Below are 17,808 nucleotides of genomic sequence, written 5' to 3'. Positions count from 1 at the left end.
AAAAATTAAGCTGAAAAAACTTCCCGTTTTGGACCGGGGGCTTTTTCCCCCACACCGGTTTTTCCCCCCCCCCCCCCCCAATATCAGGATCAATACAGATAATGTCAGATCGGTGCATCTCTATAAAGTACATTCAATTTTGTGACTATGATCTGGCAAAAATTGATCTGTTCAATACTCTTGCAAGTCGCTACATTTTTGTCTTGTAAAAGTAGAATACTACTGCTGTGAAAAGACACCATCACATTTGGGTTTTCTTACTTGGTCGTGGAGTTTCTGACTCTGGTAGCTGGTTGACTCTCGTGTCGACATGTTTTTCAGCCTGACTGCTCCCTGTCTGTCCAGAGAGCGAGACCGTGGCGTTTTGAACTGACTGCGGCGGTGCCAGGACATCAGCTGCTCGTTCACCACCTGACGTGGGAGACCGTGGCAGCCGTAGTGCACGTTGTCCGTCTGTGCTGGGGGGGTGAGCCTGATCTCAGGAGGCACAGGCCTCTGTGCTCTCTGGTGGGGAATAGCAGCTTTTCTGTAATAATATTCATATGTGTTGGGGGAGCAAGCCGTTTGTTGCGGGATACGGAGCCGAGTCAGGTCCATGTCGGCGGGGTAGACCATTTCATCATCGTAATACGGTCTCTGGACCGCAGGACTCATTAGAGACCCGGGGTTGCGATGAAAGGCGGTGGGAGCGAGACCTTGAGGTCCATAGCTGCCTTCTGGGCTGCAGAGCGGGGGTGTAGCCTGATACTGTCTGCGTGGATGAGAGGGGAACTCCTGACCCGGGGAGTTGCTGTGAATGGAGAAGGAGCGTTCAGAGTTGCTGTCCTCAGAGCTAGCGCAGCTGCTGTAGCTCATCGTAGGAGAATGAGTCTCTGGTAACATTATCTGGTATTCTGTCAGACGTCGCCTGGGACCTCTGGTACGGCCACGCTCCTTGTAAAATGACGATTCAGGATTGGACACCCTGGGGGGAAAAAACAACAACACAGAAACAGCTCTGATTCAGAGAGCACATGGCAAAAAAGAATGAAAATACACCAAAATATGAAATATATTAATGTTCTCGTCCCAAGAAGAACTTTAAACATGGAGGTGTATCTGCGATGTGCCTACCTGAGGGAGAGCTGTCTGTGCACACGCATCTCTGGAGTGGAGGGGGTGCTGCTGGACTGGGTGCGGCCCAGTCTCATATGGGACAGTTGTTGAGGTAAGCAAGCCTCCAACGGTGGCAACAATTCAGATTTGGCTGGACTGCTGAACACAAAGCACAGATTTTCCTGTTAATGTTGGGATGAACACTGCAGGGCCTGTGGTTGGAGGATGATTCTGTTCTTAATGTCTCCATATGGATTCAAACTGTTAGTCTTTGTCCCACTCTTTTTGGAGCTAAATGCATTCTTGTTTATGTCTAAATACAGAATTATTACATAAAACATGAACTGACGAGTCAAACAATGTTCTTACTGTATGGATATTACTGTATACATTTCTGTGTGGAAGTATATATATTTTCTTTGTTCTTTTTTTTACCTGCAATATGCATTTATTTTCCTCTATGTGGCTCAAAATAAAGCAATAACCAACTGTAATACTACCATAACCACAAACATTAATAATAATAAATTAAAAATAATACACACCTTTGGGAAACAAAAGGGATCCCTCAGAAAAATGTTCTGGTGAAATACATTACTTTTGTTTTCATTTCCAAAGCTTAAAAGTTTTGATCAGCTCCAGAAATCGTTAGGATAATGAAGCCTAAATATGTTTTACAGGGTGATGCCTTTTTACATAGCCTCCATTTTTAGAGCTTTTCAAACTTGCCTCAAATGTCTGTTTAATTTTCCAGTGTTTAACTCACTTTTTGCTGCCTAATATAATTTGTCCACACACTTATAGATGCCACAATCAAGACATGTGTACTGTTTAGTTCCTCTTTCACTGGTCATAATGTTGTGCCTCTTTCTGTGTGTGTTGGCTTTTTGCACCTACAGAGGGCAGTGTCGCACTTTCCAATAGATTGACTTCTTCTACAAAGCAGCATAAAACAGAGTATGTAGTAAAGAGAATTAGCTTTAAAACGGAAACTTTTGCTTTAACCAAGCATCAATATCAATCAATAGGTAATACAGTAGGTGTAATATTACAAACGACTTATAATCACAGAGATAAAACGTGATTTCCAACCTTATTATGAGAGGTAAAATGGCTCACTTAATCTAGACTTAAAAAAGCAGGACCACTGTCATGACGGATGGTCTGTCTCACCTCTTTGTGCTGGAGGAACGCGACTTCTTGCTCTTCTGGTACGGCTGGTCGAGACTGGACTCCGACCACGGAGAGTGCTGGATGGGAGGAGGGTCGTACACAGGGCTGGAGGTAAAACTCAACTTGGAGTCGACGCTGGGGCAGGGAGACTGACAGGGGTTAGACAGCGGCGACCGAGGAGCCGCTGATGAAGACATGTAGGAGCTGTCGACGCAGGAACGTGAGGACATGGTGAGCGGCCGGGGCGAATCCGTTTCCACTGGATAAGGAAGACCAGAGGATGGCTGCGAGGACTGGCTTGTGACTTCTGGGAACAAATGAATAATTACGGTAAAGTATTTAGTATAAATGACTGCTGAGCAAAGGTTATTCTGGAGCATCTTCTATGAGATGCAACCAGGGAAGGAGTGGTTCACAAAATAGAAACTGAGTCTTCCAACGACAAAGATAACCTGAATAGTTAGAAAAGCAGGTTTAATATGATGATTTGATTTGGCGGGGAAGATTAATCAAAACAATCTGTCCTCTATAGGAAAAAAAGAAATGACAAAAAAAGAAAAAAAAAATTCACAATGGTACCAGAGTGCTACGGGAAAATAAAAATGGAGGTGGGGAGAGTGTGACGGTCCAGGAGGTCTCACTGATTCAGGAGTTAAAAAATTTACCATAAATGATAAAACCATGAAATCTATTCTCCATCATAAAATCCTGAATGAAAACATCCAGCCGTCTATAAAAAGGAAACTGGGCCCAAAATTCCTCCACTGAGACGGAAGAGACTCATTATCATTTATCAGAAATGTTGCCAGTTATTAGTTTTAGAGTACAATTACTTTTCTTTCAACAGCAGGTTAATTTGGACAGCAAATCATAGTTTTTTTTTTACTTCCTGGTTTTGTCTTTGAGATCATAATCTGTTTGATAATCTGAAACATTTAGGTGCGACACAAAAAAGTAAAAAACAGAAGAAAACTTGTACGAGTGCAAATGTTTTTTACATCAGCGTATGTTTTATTGTTAATGGCTCAAGTGCCAAAATCCAAGCTTTTTCCTCCCACTGTAAAAAAATGAAACTAAACTTTTCCATTTGTACAAATCGGGATAAGTTCATTCTTACCTTCATCTTGCACCGCAGAATCAGATAAAGAGCTGTCATCAGATGTGCCAAGATCTGATAGAACAAAGGAAACAAAGCATAAACATTCCTATTAAAACAACTGAATCTAACCAAGTCAGAAGTTTTAATACTTTCAAAATCAGAGGGACTTTGAAAGTCATAAAGGGATTTGTCATCAAACTGTCAGTCTGTGGCTTTTTGTGGTCATGAGTTTCTCACCTTGTTGTGTAACAGCAAGACCGGGGAGTGGCGATGATCGGCCGTGCTCCAGCCGCAGCTGAAAGGCCTTTTCTTGAAGCTTCTTGAGTTTCTCTTCTTCAGTCTTGCTGTGAAGTATCCGACTCTTCTTGACAGACTTGCTCAGGTGATCTTCATCACAGAGCTTGCGGGCCGCTTCGTATATCTTCGTCTGAAGCGCCAAATCGACATCCACCAGACTCAGTTCTGAATTCTGGAGATTAAATAGCCAGAAATGTTGGGTGTCTGCGTCATGTAAAACCGTAAATCTTAGACTCTACCATCTGAAAATGCACCAGGTACCTCTGATCCCTGAGGAATGTTTTGCTCATCCAGTTTAAACGCAGCGCCGATGCGTCTGCGAATCTGTGGAGGCTTCTCTCCTGGTAGCAGAGGGTAATCCTTTGGCAGCTGACCCGTCAGCTCCTAAACAACAACAATAAAAAATAATTAGAAAGCTCATTAATATCTTAACAACTCTGAAAGTTTCATTTTATAGGACAGACAGGGGATTTATTAGACAGTTAATCAAAACAAAAGTTTGTTCAAAATCACAGCCGTTAAATCCCGTGTTTAGTTTCTGTTGCACTCTTCTGAAGGGGTTTATCCAACATCCTCCACGGCGGTTATGAAACAATACACAAAAATCTGTATCAGATCCTTTCCAACGTGTTCAGACAGACACATTCAAAGACTCGGTTGCACAATTCTGCGTGCAACCAAGCAGGGGGATTTTGTTTCACAACCGCATATTTTTGAATTTCACTTTCTGACCGAATCGGTTTTCATACCCAACAAGACGCAGATAAAACAATAAATACATTTTAGGGAAGTTAACTGTCACAGGGACATCGTTCTTATGCAACCGCGTTAATTGTGGTTTATGAGTATGTCCTTCTTCTTTGTCACAGAGATGTGAGAGAGGGAGTGTGACTCCCATTAGTTTGTGTAAGCATGTCCCAACAGGACTGCCCAGCCCAAGTGTCAACGGGAAACAGCGACCCATTTTGGGATTCCACATTGGAGCGCCTGTGCGCGTCAACACTACAACTGTTTCCCACTTCAACTGTCCAGCTTGGAAATTACATGTAATGTGCATGTCAGTTTTTATTGAACCCTTCACTCAGCTGGCGCGTAGACAAGGAAAGAGGAAGTTAACGGCATGGTGTGTGAAAAAAAACCCCAACAAAAAAACAAACAAACCTCGAAGTAGATTCAATTCTACAGAAATGCAAAGCTTTACCGTTTCCTCTCATCTCTTTAAGGATGTTATCTATGGATTTCCAACAAAAAAATTATACTAAACAGGATCCTGAAGATATATTACTGCTGATTCTGCTTCATGTTCCTGGGTTGGTGACGCCACATGAGGCACAATGACCACGACGCTCAGCAAGCGTGACAAAACTTTGTGTCAGATGAACAACTTCTGAGAGATTTCGACTAATATTCCAAAACATTTGAGAAACACCTGAGTTGAAAGAGTTTAACCATACAGGTCTGAACCAGAGTTTGACTCTTATGACCCCCAAGAGACGATGGAAGCTGCTATGAATGATAAAAATGAAGCAGAGAAGATGCTAATCTGTAAAACCTTAACCAGTATTTTCCTTAATATTTTTCCATTTTAGCCTCCATGCGTATTAAGCTCTTGAAAAATTAGCGAGCGGCATCATCTGCTTGTATCACTTTAAGTGTTTATGTAATTCACCTGCAGAGTGGAGATGAACGCAGTCTGATCTCAATCTGCTTTATCTTAGAGAAACAACTTTGCACTTTCTGTCTGCTGAGCTATGGGAAGTTTTTCTTCCAAGAAGGAAAAAAAAAAGTGTCTTACTGACAGGACAGATGAGGATGATGGGCCAGGGATTTTTAATTAAATTTCAGGATAACATGTTTCGACATTTTTCTTAATCAAAGATCTGTAATAACTATAAAACCTTATAAGCTAGAAACATTTCCACAGCAAAAAGGAAAAGATAAAACACACTAACAACTCGTTTTCTGTAGAATGTTTGGGCAATTCAATACAAAAATGATTTACAGTTGCTTTTCTTTTTTTCCACTTTGCAAAGACAGATTGTTTGCTTCAAGGTTGAAATAAACAAAAATGAGGGTCACGCCATGCATGAACATTTTATATGACCACAAATGGTGTTAGGAGTGTCCCGACTCCTGGAGAGCAGAAATCAGCTACTTTTACAAGCCAAACTGTGGCTTTTGCCCTTGCTACTGGAGAATAAAATGGTCTAAATGACCAACTAGACCCTTGTCTAGTTTATTATTAAAAAATAACTGCTTTGTACAAATAGTTTGGCTTATGGTTATTTCCACTGACAGGTTTTAGAACAAAGAAATAAACATCAAATTTGTACAAAATGAGAACAAACATATCCCTAATCATTGCTCCATTTTTGTGGAAAACTAAGAAGAAAAAAAAATTGGTTACCTGATGCCAAAACAGAAAGAAAAATACCTTTAATTTGACCACTCTGTGTAAATTCTATACAGATATTAATTTTAAAAAACTGATAATCTTTGCATTACCTATTAATTAAGAAAGTACATCTAACTTCTTATTTATTATATTAAGAGTCACTCTGGAGAGGCTGATGACCCATTAGCAGCTAGAAAGTCGTAGCTTTCCGTCCCCTGCTCAGGGTTGGGGCAATATATCCCTTTAAAAGGAAACTTTCAGGGGCAATTACAGGGAAACAGAAGTTCAGATTTTCTCTTTAAACTCCAGTTTACCATGCTTTAACTTCTGTGTTATTGTCAAGTCTTATTTGAAAAAAGTAGACAAACTTTTGTAGAAACAGACTGAATATAAAAACACTAATTACAACCACTTCTAACCTGAAATTGTAGGAAAAAAAAAAAAAAATCTTTTTTTTAATGATATTCAAGAGATTTTACGAGACAGAAAAATGGAGTCTTTGTCACATGTTGTTTGTGAAGCAACATTGTGAAAATGTGCGTTTCCACATAAGATTTCCCTGGAGCTTTTGTGAAACCAACTATGGTTAACAAGCAGTAAAATGAGTCAGCGGCACAAAACTGCCCCACCAATCTAAGCCTTCCTAAGCAGGAGATGAATCATTCACACGCTGACTGCGGATTGCATCGCTTTGATTAAATGTAATATCTTTAGTTTTGTCAAACAAAAACATTGCATATCATTTCAAACAAAATCAATCTTGAACGTTTGTTCTTGAAGAGTTCGTCTGAGATTGTGACTCACAGCCTCTCGGATGCAGAGCTTCTTCAGCTCCAGTATGCAAATCTCCAGCCGGTCTTGGAGCGCCTGGTGTTTCAGCTTCATGGCCCGCGTGTGTGTGGTCACATCCTTTGCATGCGTAGTGGGACTGTCGGAGCCTGTGCCGTGCAACAAGAGAAACGAAACGCGACTTAGCCTGAGATCAACAATCGTGATTGTGACTGTCCTAAAGTTCACCACGGAGTGAGTAGTTAATAATAAAGCTCACACGGAAGCAGAACGTAATTAATAAATAACTCAGTCAAATCGAAACAAAGCAGGAATTAAAAATAAAACATCATAAAAACTTTAATAAACTTAATGTTGGCGTTAATGAGTTTGTCCCCATTGTAACCCCAACACAGAGAACATTTTGTGAGAGCTGATGTGTTGACTCCGGGTCACCGACATGTTGTTTCAAGCATCACTTTAATTGTTGCTGAACTGCATTGCATTATCGTGACAAGTCGGCGAGCAAACTGAACGCCTGCTCTGTGTGCAAAAAAACATGAAAAGCATCCATTGTTTAAACAAAGCTACTTAATAAGTAAAGGAACAGTTCAAGAATTATTCAAGTGTTTGTGTGAAACTGGACTTCTCTGATTAATCTATGCGAATAAATATATTTATATTTTTAATTCACATTATGTTTTGAAATCATTTTTTTTTCCTGTTGTCTGAGCTAATCTGGTATGAAAACAAGATAGTGAATCGATCAAAATTTTGAGTGGAAAGCCTTTTGTTCATTTGGCGATTAGCCAACACAGCAGTTTGGACAAGACATAACTCTTTAAGTGAAGAATAAACTCCTAGTGCGTTCCTCATTCATGACACCGAAACTGCACAATCAGTATCAGGATCTTTCTAATCACAGACAATGTTAAGAGTGTGACTGGTACCGTCTGTAGCCATGGCGACTGATGACATGAAGATTAGTCTCTGGCGTGGGAGGGGCTACTAGCCACAATGCATTGAGTGCTGCATACTTTCAGAGATTACTCGAAGAATCCCTGCAGGTGCTGACAAACATCTGAGGTGCAACAGGAAGAGAACGTGACAGCACGACAATAGGCTAAAGAGTCCCCCCCCATTTTCAGACACAATTCCCCTTTTCAATGTGGACCGACACGTTTTCATTGTGCGAAGCAGAAACCACGTGGCTCAATAAAAGTACAGGGAATGTCAGAGAGGACAACGTATCAGTAGACAGCAGCGGGTACAGAGAGCAAGTTTAGGTTTCATGCAAGTTCAGTTAAGAAACGCTCACTGACTTATTCATGAGGATTATAATTTAGTTAATATTTATTGATTCATATTTATTTAATAAGCTTTGAATATGGATTTTATCGGCTGCTGGTAGCAGTGTGCAATCAATCCACTGAGACTCCATTGAACAGGATGAATACGTTACTGGTGTGAAAAAAATTATTCATGACAAAGGGGATAACAACAAATATTCATACTTGTGTGCTGGATTAACAATTTGTGCATATCTAACTTTACATTTTCTTTTCAGAACCATTAGTGTTGGGTTAGCAGTCCAAGAGATTGAGAGCGAAAGATTAAGGTTAAGATCTGTCAAGAAACATAAACTGACGTCAAAGATTAATTTTTAGATTTTACTTTTGAGTCTAACCAAAATTAAACTCATCTGCTTTACAAAAGAAGTAAACAAATTCAACTCAAGTCCATTTAAGCACATATTCAGCGAGACTTGTATTGTAAAAAAGGTTTTAAAACAGAAGTGTGAAATGCTGAAGAATAAACAAGACATGTAAAAACAGACAGCAATTTAACCTTCCTAGAGTCAAAGAAAGCATAAGAGTTAAATGTTTGTAAGTGCTTATAAACCAAAGATAATCAATTTGTCAGTAACAGGTCTAAATACATCTTTAAATTATGAATACACCCATGTGAACAAGTTTAAAGTGGTAAAAGAAAAACTTTGTTTCCTCCGTCATGAAATCCGTATTCTACTCACAAGCACACCCTAATAAATAGAAATAAAAAAATGGACATAAACAAGAAAATGCTTTTTTGCAGCTTGCTGCAACATGTCAACATTACCTAAATAAAGAAGTGCTTACAATAACATCAAAAACAGCACTGACTGAGATTGCCTTAAGTGATGTAATTTAAGTCAGAGTTTATTAGATCCAGGAACCAAAAGTTTCACAATGAGCAAATCAGCAGGTCATGCAGTTACATTTAAATATAGAGGAATGTCTGCACACGGCACTTCCTCAATTCTAACACTGGGTTTCATCTTTAATAGCTTATACGGAAATACCACAAATCCTATTATTGCTTGGAAGGCAAAATAAGCAGCAGGTACTTCTGCGTGGATCATCTAGCCAGAAAAAGAGAAATGCTAAATCAGTGTGATCATTTAATCTAAATCAAGAGTCGGGACAGAAGCTAACCTGGTGCTCCTAGTCAGTTTTGAAATGGCTCTCTGAGTAGCTATACCAAACAACTTTTTTCATTCACAAAATTGATCATTTGCACTCAACTTTAACTGTCTGCGGTTACTAATTCAAACTCATTTGATTTAGACTGTAAAGGAGAGAAAAAAAACACCATATCCAGTATAATGTTTTTGAATTCAGAGGAAGGCCCAGTCATGTTGAGACCTGGCTATTGGCCTGACCTGGACAAATAATGAGCTTCAAGCCTAAGGAAAAAACATGGTTGGACAGCCAGGTGATCCTCTGTTATCTGAACCAAAGACATTAAACTATGATTAATGATACAGGCCAATTACTGCTAGTACAGAGCTGTCATCATAAAAAGCATTGCTTCACTCATCTGGTATGTCTTCTTTGCACGACCTGCTGAAGGTAGGTACAGCGCATCTGTCAGGACTAACAATTGTAACAAACAAGGTTTTCCTGAGCTTAATGCGTAAGTTTAACACTTTTTTAATGTCTAAGCACTAGTTTTTGCATGTCAAATCACTTAAAAGTTATGCCTTGCATATGTGAGCCTCCTAAATTAAAAAGCAGTTCAGCAGCTTGTTTCATGTTTTTGTAGAGCTCTAACGCTGCATTTGCTTTGTCTTGAAAGTCAAAGCTTAGATATGGGAATGACGTCTGACTACTGTCAGGCTTGTCGCATCAGTAAGATGGATAGCTGCTGGGATTTATTAGATGTTTACCAGGCTAAAACAACAAGCCATATTTACGAACACATTAGAATAACAATCAGAGGGTCTCTGGTCCGTTTGACACCAGAAGTGCTGGCAAAAAGAAGCAAAAGACAATGTTTGAAGCAAAGCCAAAAGACAACCAGCGTTTAAGAACTGATTTGGAAATTACATCCATGGACGGCTGTGGGTGTTTCTTGTAATATCAAATCAAATAGCAGGAAGATAAGAGACAGTGAGCTCATGTTATTGCAGAGATTTAAGACTTTTCATTAATTTTGAAGAGCTCTGTTTTACTGTCTTTTTTTTTGTTTTACATTAAACTGATAAAAAAAAAAATTACGTTTTAAATGTAGCATTTGGATTGGTTGTTCGTCTCCATAAGCCTGCCTTAGCTCCTGATGAAAGTAGCTGATAATAATAAATAAAAAGAAAGAACCAGTTCAGGACCGGAACAAGAGCTTGTATCGGTGGAAACACAAAGAACTGGTGCTAAACAAGTTCCAGTACCAGTTTATGAATAGAACTGGTTTGGTGAAAAAAAAATGCAGGTGTGTTTAACGTGATATACCCATAAGATGTACAAACAAGAATCTCGACAGAGAGTTATAAGCACAGCAGCCATATTGAATCAGCAGAAACCAAAATTTTTGGTTTTCCAACAAGAAACATAGAAATTCATGTCATTAATGATTACTCAACATTTTCACCAATTCAACATCAACTATTTTTTACCCGAATGAAGAATGATGCCGCTGTCTGTGTCGCTGATTTCTCCAGTGACTTCCATGTCAGCTGATCGACTTCTTGTTACTTGTTTTCGATTGAAGCAAACGATAAGAGCCACACCATGCCCTGTGAAGTACAACACCAGCCAATGTTACATTAAATTTAAATTAAACACAAAAAAGAAGGGTAGTTTGTGGAGTCTTTGGGATAAACGTCATGGTCAAATTGGTAATTATTGCTGACGGAGGGAAACTGATTTTTGAGTATAAAACTAGTTATAAATACTGCAGGTCACAGTAGTCGCAAACTTGCAAACGTTTCCCTTCATACCATTCCTTAAAGTGCTGGAGGGACTGAAGATTTATCTGGCTTTATGTAGCAACAACACATTTTTCTCTTGCTCAGCAAGGACAAATTTGGCTGTTTGCAAATATTTCTTATAGAGAAAACACAATGGTCATGGTGTGGAAACCAAGGAGAAAATCATCCATCTTGCTGCTATTGGCATGTCTGTAGCACAGTGGACTGCTGGCTGGTTACTGACCAGCTAATATCAACGTCATGGTGCTGGTTTGCATTTACAAGAAAACCACTCCTAAATTTAGCTCTATATTATTTACGTTTGGTATAATAAAAAAATGCCTGGTGTAAAGTTATTTAGATTTTTGTGTTAATACAGTGCGTTCCCAAAACTCAAGTTATTTTTACTCAGGGTTATCATACCTTCAACAGACTGCAAGAAATTTCTGAAGCATGTTTTGCCAACATATGCCTAATTATCTGACTAATTTAATAGAGCGGGTTGACACAACACTGCAAATATTCACAAAATTGAAAAGATGAATAGCTTTCCTTCATAAATCAGACAAGCAGCCAGGACAAACATGAGCAAAACGTTCTTTCCCACCATTACCTAATCTTGCGACCTGTTGCTTCAGTGATTCAGGTGTGACGTGCCTTGTTGACCTCACAGACAGGTGTAGTCAGCGTCTTCAAGAGGGTGAGTACATACACACACATGTTGCCTTGTCTAAGGCGTTTCCGGTGACTGCATGTTTGTTAACACTCTGATGATTGTTAGCTCAGTCCGTGTAATAACTGAGACATAAATCCACCTGATGTCAAAGAGAGACCGACTGTGAGGCTTGTTGGTTTGATTATTAACCAGGAAAATGAAGGAATGTGATGGTGACCGCATTCCAGCACACAGGAGAGGGTCACTATGGCTAACACCAGGAGGCTGCTGCCTTTGGATAGATAAGCTACTACTATACTGATGGTGCTGCTGGCACATGACGACACTGAGGAACATACAGGCGTTAGTAAAACGTCTCCCTTTATCACTCAGGACATGACAAGCAGATGACAAACTGCCTCCACAAATCCCATGACTTTGAAAATCTTGCACCATCAAACCACAGATACGCTGCTGCTGTCATTGCAGAAATTAAGGGAAATCAATAAAACACAAAAGGTTGAAAGAAGAAAATGATCCAGATGATATTTCAAACAGAACAAGGTAACACGCGTTTAAGAAAAAAGCCATCTCGACCAAATTGTTTAAAAAAAAATCTCAAATATCTACAAATAGCAGAACTGAGGTGCTAAAAACAAAAGCTAGATTATCAACAGTGTGAAAGCAATGCTGATTAGCAAAATAAAAATTGGTAAAAAAAAAAACAAAACATGTTATGACATTTATTAATTAGGCAGCTTTCCTTCAAAATAAAACCTTTATTGCCAACAAATAGAAAAAGATCCCAGAACTACAAGTGCAATTCACTATCAGTCTCTTTTGTGAAGTGAAAATGCTGTAACTTAGGAGAAATTGTTTTTAAATAAAACACAAAGAGATAAAAAGTCAGTTTTGAAAAGTCTGTAAGTATCCAGTTATATTATTTAGACACAGAGCCACATGAAATAATATTTCACTCACTTCAAACCTGCACCACTTCCACAGCTAAGCTGATTTCTCTAGAATACGAAGAGAAATACCACCTGAGACGTCTTGACCTCTGAGCATTAGAAGTTCCTCGTTTCTCATTATCTGTTTCAAACTGAGATAAACCGGTAATCAATTCATTTATTATGCGTTGAGCAAGACTGAAGTTGTTTCCTTTAATTTACAAAAACTTAAACAGCTGAAGCAGTGAAAAGCCCTAAACGTTCAAACATTGTGATGTCTGAAGAACGCAAGGTGTTTGAGAAACGATTTTTCTGATATTTTTCTGATAGACAAAAGAATATTTCTGAAGCATAAATATTAATTAACTCTATAGTTTTCAAATATAGATATAGTTATGTGATGTAAACCCCTTTTTTTTTTAAAAAATGAAAAAAATAAAAAACACAACATATTCTACATCGTAAATAAGAAAGCAGATGAAAGCAGATATTTCTCAGGCACTTCCAGCCAAACAACAATAACAAATGTACTTACTCTGTGGGGAACTAAGAAAAACAGCCAAAGTCAAAGAGGTGAAATAATCCCCCTGAGAATCCGTGACTTGAATGTTAAGAAAAATGTAAGCGGTGTGGAGTCTGGACAGGAATGAGCGACTCGCCCACAGAGCGCGGTGCTTTCTGGGGAGGAGTGGCTGCATTCACAGAGGGCTGAGCGCTTTAAACACGGTGTCGGATAACCCGACTCCACTGGCAGAGTTTGAAACTGTGTCAACAACAATGACCAACACACTGAGGAATTACACCTAGCATCACCCTCCTATCAGCACTCGCGAACACACGAGTGGCAACTTGATCAAAACTGTTTTCCTTCACATTCGCTACGGCTCTAATGAAACCAAGCAGTTTAGTAACTAAAAATAAAGTAACAAGCAAATTAATCTGTCAGCTGATCATCAGAAAAGCAAAACAAATGGGGCAGCTCAAGAAATGCTTTCTCATTTTTAATATGTTGTGACCAATGTTTGATATTCCCACCCATGCTTAGTCTATCTTGACAATTCCAACAAGTCACCCGTCTTGAGCAGTAACGCTCACCGTTTCTTGTGACAACTTGTTTATAGGCTCAGATTTGAGGGAAAGATTGAAAAGTGTCTCTCAGAGACGACTAAAGACAAACTTTCTTTAATCCAGTGCTTCCCAAACTTTTCAGCTTCCGATCCCCAAATAGCAATGCAGCGTGTGACTGACTAGTAATGCTTGTGCATACAAGAATCTGCCATCAATTAAACATGGGTATAATAAAAGTAAAACCCACACCAAATACCATTAACTTATCTCATCAATTTTTAAGCATGTTTTTATCTCTTCTAAGATAAAATGGCATAAAAACGTTTTAATTATGGTCCTTTTATATGTTGTTTACTTTGATTCCAAAAAGAAGCTCCACAGTTCCTGATCTGGGCTCGCCACCCCCCTTTCAGGAACCACTGCTTTAATTAACGGTTTTAAAAGATTTTACGACTTTAGAAGCTATTTTACTGGTTTTCTGATAATTACCATTCTAGCTTGTTTTCTAACTTCAGTGATTCAGGCATTCAAGTAATTTTGACTACTGCCACCTCCTGGTTGAGGAATACAGGATTCCAGCAAGTTTCAGTAAAACAAAGTTAAGAGTTTACAGACTTTTATAAGACCATGATTTAAATTTGAGATATATTTGAATTATGAAATAAACTCAATAAAAACAAATGTTACATTATAGCACACAGTTAATCACAAAAGCATTCATCTTCTAGGTGATTTAAATTTAAAATAATTTTAATTCAACCAAGAAGTTTGTGTCCAAAAGGAGACAACCATCTCTTGACAGAACAATATAAAAGAAAAATCAATAACAAAAAAAAACAACTTTTGTTTTCACAGTTAAGAAAATGAAATGAAATTATTTATGTCCTTCTCAATAATGAATGGTAAAATAGTTATTGGAGCTACAACAATCAAACGTTTGGCCTGTTTCTTCTGGTAATTTCTTCTTAAGGACATGAGTGCTACATCTTTGAAGTTGGAAAGCCTCTTTGTCATCACCCTAATCTTTAACCTCTTCAACAGATTCAAGTTGGGTCTCTAATTTGGCGACTTCAAAATGTTATTTCTTCCACTCACAAGCCATGTGTTGGTAATATTAAACAATTACTTTAAACCTAAATCTGAAAGGTCTTGAAGTTGGCTCATTTTGGAGTTTACGCTGTTTAACATGTTCAAATTGTTTAATATTGTAGGTCAGTTTTTTATTCAAGGGTTTAAGCAGTATACAGTAAGCTTCATTAACAAATATATATATATATATATATATATATATATACACACACACACACACTTCGGGTAAGGTAAGCAGAGTGTTTTGATTTTAATAGTTTGAACATAAAATATACCAGTTTCAGAACCAGAATTATTTTGTGGTTTTGTAGGAAATGCAACATTTCATTTACTGCTGTCTTCACAACTTGTCGTCAGTGGAAAAGCAACAAATGAACAAATATAGAAACCATAAATTTCAATTTAGGATCCAATATGAAAAATCTAGACATATTTAAGTCTTTTTAAAACCCTGTTAACAGTACTTAAGAAAAATAATCTGTAATTATCTCGTAACTCTTGATATGCGTGTCGCCACTTAAACATTCCCACTTGACGACCTGCTTTCAGAACAACCCAGAGGATGTTTTGTGGCCTGTCATGTAAAAACATATGGAGAAGCAAATGGCAGCGGGAAGTCCAGATGATTTAAGCAGACTCGCAGCACCTGCTCCGCTCCTGCATGGCTTAAATTCATTCTGAATCTACACATTCATTTTGGCTTTCCAGGAATGTTGGGTCTCAGACATGTAGCAAAAGGTCCGGCGATTCCCAGACATTGGAGAGTCAGATCTCAAATGACATGGCACTGAGGAAGCAGCAGCTTTAGAGGTTGTAGTTTTAGGTTAGCAACATGTATTACATTCAGCCTTGACGGCGCGAACACAACTGGACACAGTGAAAAACACTGGGCCTCTTATTGTTCTGGCATGCCAAACCTTGAGAAGTTGAAAGAAGGTAATTTCCATGCAGAAATCTTTATTGGATGATTCATGTTTGTTTCACGACTTCCGTTCGGAAAACAAAAGCAGAACTGCCTGTTTAAAAAGCCTATTAATAAAGACTTCCTCATGAAAGTAATACTTATGTAACAAAACAATCGAAAACTGATATTTGTGAAAAACGTACGCATGTTCACAGGACTTACAACAAAGGCGAAGACCACAAAAACACAAATAAACTTCTTGATGACAGGAAGGGACTATTTTAGAACAACTTGGGTTGGGTTGAGAGAAGGCAGCAGGGAAAAAAAATAATCTTCTTCATCCCAAACAGAAGCAGCATATTGCATAAACATGCTGTAATCCAAACAGTCTGATAACCCTAACTGAGGGAAGTGCCGTCATAGTAGTGAATAATGACCTATTCTGGCCATGGGAAACTACAGTCAAGGTTTTACGAACACAAATATGTCTGTGGGAGACATTTTCTAAAACGCTACTTTGACACAACTTCCACCCAGAGCCGAGGAGGTAACCAGTTGCTGGATGTGGTAGGTAGTTTAGATAAACTACAAGTCCCTGAGAGACAGAGGGCAGCTTTGTGTCGGCTACACAGCAGCTGGCAAAACAAATTCTTTAAATATTCTCGAGTCCTTTTTTAAGTTCATGGCTACATGTGGAGCCTTCAGTGACAGACGATCACACTCGGAGCCACTGCCTCCCTTCTCAGCTTTTCTCCTCTAATTAACTTCATGTTTATGAGAATCCGATGATGATGTGAAAACTAGCTAAAGCTCCCCGCCCAGATGTGTCGTGTAAATCCACACTGCAAACACTTTGGGCTTAACAAGTGAACGTTATTTTACCCGTGGAGAAATTAGTCATTTAAGGTTTTTGATGCAATATATGTAAACTTGGTTTTGGAACATGCCTTAAACATACGTCTAATTACCCTCCAGTTTATTTATACCCATGCATCACTTGTTAGCTGCATTCCTTCAACCCCACCCTCCCATATCCTCAGCAGGGAATCCCTTCATCCCTCGTCTCTTCCTCCATTTTATCTCATCTTCCTCATTTATCTCTCCAAATATCCCTGCCTTAGTCTCTTTTATACACTCAGATGCCCTAAATCTCCGTCTTTGTTCTACGTTACACGTAGGAAATTGACTGGAAGTATGAAACTCTATGCCGACCAAAAAGAGTCTCCTCCTCCCAATCCTCCACCAGATGACTCTGCATCACATCCAGTTCACTTCAGCTGTTTCCTTTGTTAAAAATTTTTTTTTTTTTTTTTTTTTTTTTTTAAATATGTAACTAACTTTGTTGTAGCTTGGTCCTTCCAGTAAAGTTTATATAGAAATGGTAAAAAAATAGATAAAAAAAATTATTGAACATTCAAAACATGAATTCAAACCAAAGTAAATATGATGACAATTTAAATTTATTGTGGAGTTTGGCATTGTGAATTAAAAAAAAATAATATTTTATGGAGTGCAAATGAATTTGATTGAAAATTAGAGCATGAAAACAACAAAACTCACATATGATCAAGATGAGAGTTGTAGAAAAATAGCTCTTACAATATTTTTACTCATTTAAGCCTGCCATCACTGGTTGAAGTAATTAATGACATCAACTATAACAACTTCAACAGTGTAATAAACCTTATTTTTTATTTATTTCCAGTTCAGTTTTGCTATATTTCATATACTGGGCTTGAGTTTATTTATTTTTCTCATGCTTTTTACAAACCTTAACATACATTCACATGCTTTAAGTCTCAGTTTACAGTTTTGTGGTGTGCAATAAATACCAAATTTGCATGGCAAAAAGGTAAAACTGAACTTAAACAGTTAAATTTTTTAGAGAAGATTTAGGCAATCCAAAAATGTCATAATTGTCAGCTTTAATTATGTTGTTTTTGTGGTCATTTGGAGCTTAAAAACTAGAGGTGTGCCGATCGATCGGTCACCGATCATAATCGGGCCGATTTCCGTGAAAAAGTGCATGATCGGTGATCGGCGGTATCTTGTTGCCGATACCGATCACATAATTATTATTCATTTATTTT

The 17,808-nt window shown here is 38.4% G+C and overlaps 1 protein-coding gene and 1 long non-coding RNA gene across 5 annotated transcripts in view; one reads left to right on the top strand and one right to left on the bottom strand.

Moving 5' to 3' along the window:
- The window catches only part of LOC106954712 (uncharacterized), a 12,371-nt gene extending 4,702 nt beyond the window's left edge, over positions 1 to 7,669 (top strand). Inside the window, exons 2-3 of the long non-coding RNA XR_001426413.1 lie at positions 6,581 to 6,587; positions 7,659 to 7,669. This is a non-coding gene — a long non-coding RNA (uncharacterized LOC106954712). The remainder of the gene's footprint in view (positions 1 to 6,580; positions 6,588 to 7,658) is intronic.
- The window catches only part of inavab (innate immunity activator b), a 29,034-nt gene that overhangs the window by 4,233 nt on the left and 6,993 nt on the right, over positions 1 to 17,808 (bottom strand). Inside the window, exons 1-9 of one of the 4 annotated variants that reach the window (XM_015044415.1) lie at positions 13,193 to 13,338; positions 10,759 to 10,878; positions 6,864 to 6,997; positions 3,926 to 4,048; positions 3,605 to 3,836; positions 3,386 to 3,439; positions 2,269 to 2,575; positions 1,114 to 1,251; positions 262 to 964 (exon numbers count right to left, since the gene is read on the bottom strand). In XM_015044415.1, the coding sequence (XP_014899901.1) occupies positions 262 to 964; positions 1,114 to 1,251; positions 2,269 to 2,575; positions 3,386 to 3,439; positions 3,605 to 3,836; positions 3,926 to 4,048; positions 6,864 to 6,997; positions 10,759 to 10,813 (1,746 nt within the window). In that variant the 5' untranslated portion in view covers positions 10,814 to 10,878; positions 13,193 to 13,338. Of the gene's footprint in view, positions 1 to 261; positions 965 to 1,113; positions 1,255 to 2,268; positions 2,576 to 3,385; positions 3,440 to 3,604; positions 3,837 to 3,925; positions 4,049 to 6,863; positions 6,998 to 10,758; positions 10,879 to 11,665; positions 11,691 to 13,192; positions 13,339 to 17,808 lie in introns of those variants that run through there. The other 3 variants (XM_015044414.1, XM_015044417.1, XM_015044416.1) reach the window with 3 other exon arrangements.

Source organism: Poecilia latipinna, unplaced genomic scaffold (assembly GCF_001443285.1).
Source record: "Poecilia latipinna isolate Pla-1442-1.1 unplaced genomic scaffold, P_latipinna-1.0 Scaffold674, whole genome shotgun sequence".
Classification (NCBI taxonomy): domain Eukaryota; kingdom Metazoa; phylum Chordata; class Actinopteri; order Cyprinodontiformes; family Poeciliidae; genus Poecilia; species Poecilia latipinna.
This window is presented reverse-complemented; position numbering and strand designations above follow the sequence as displayed.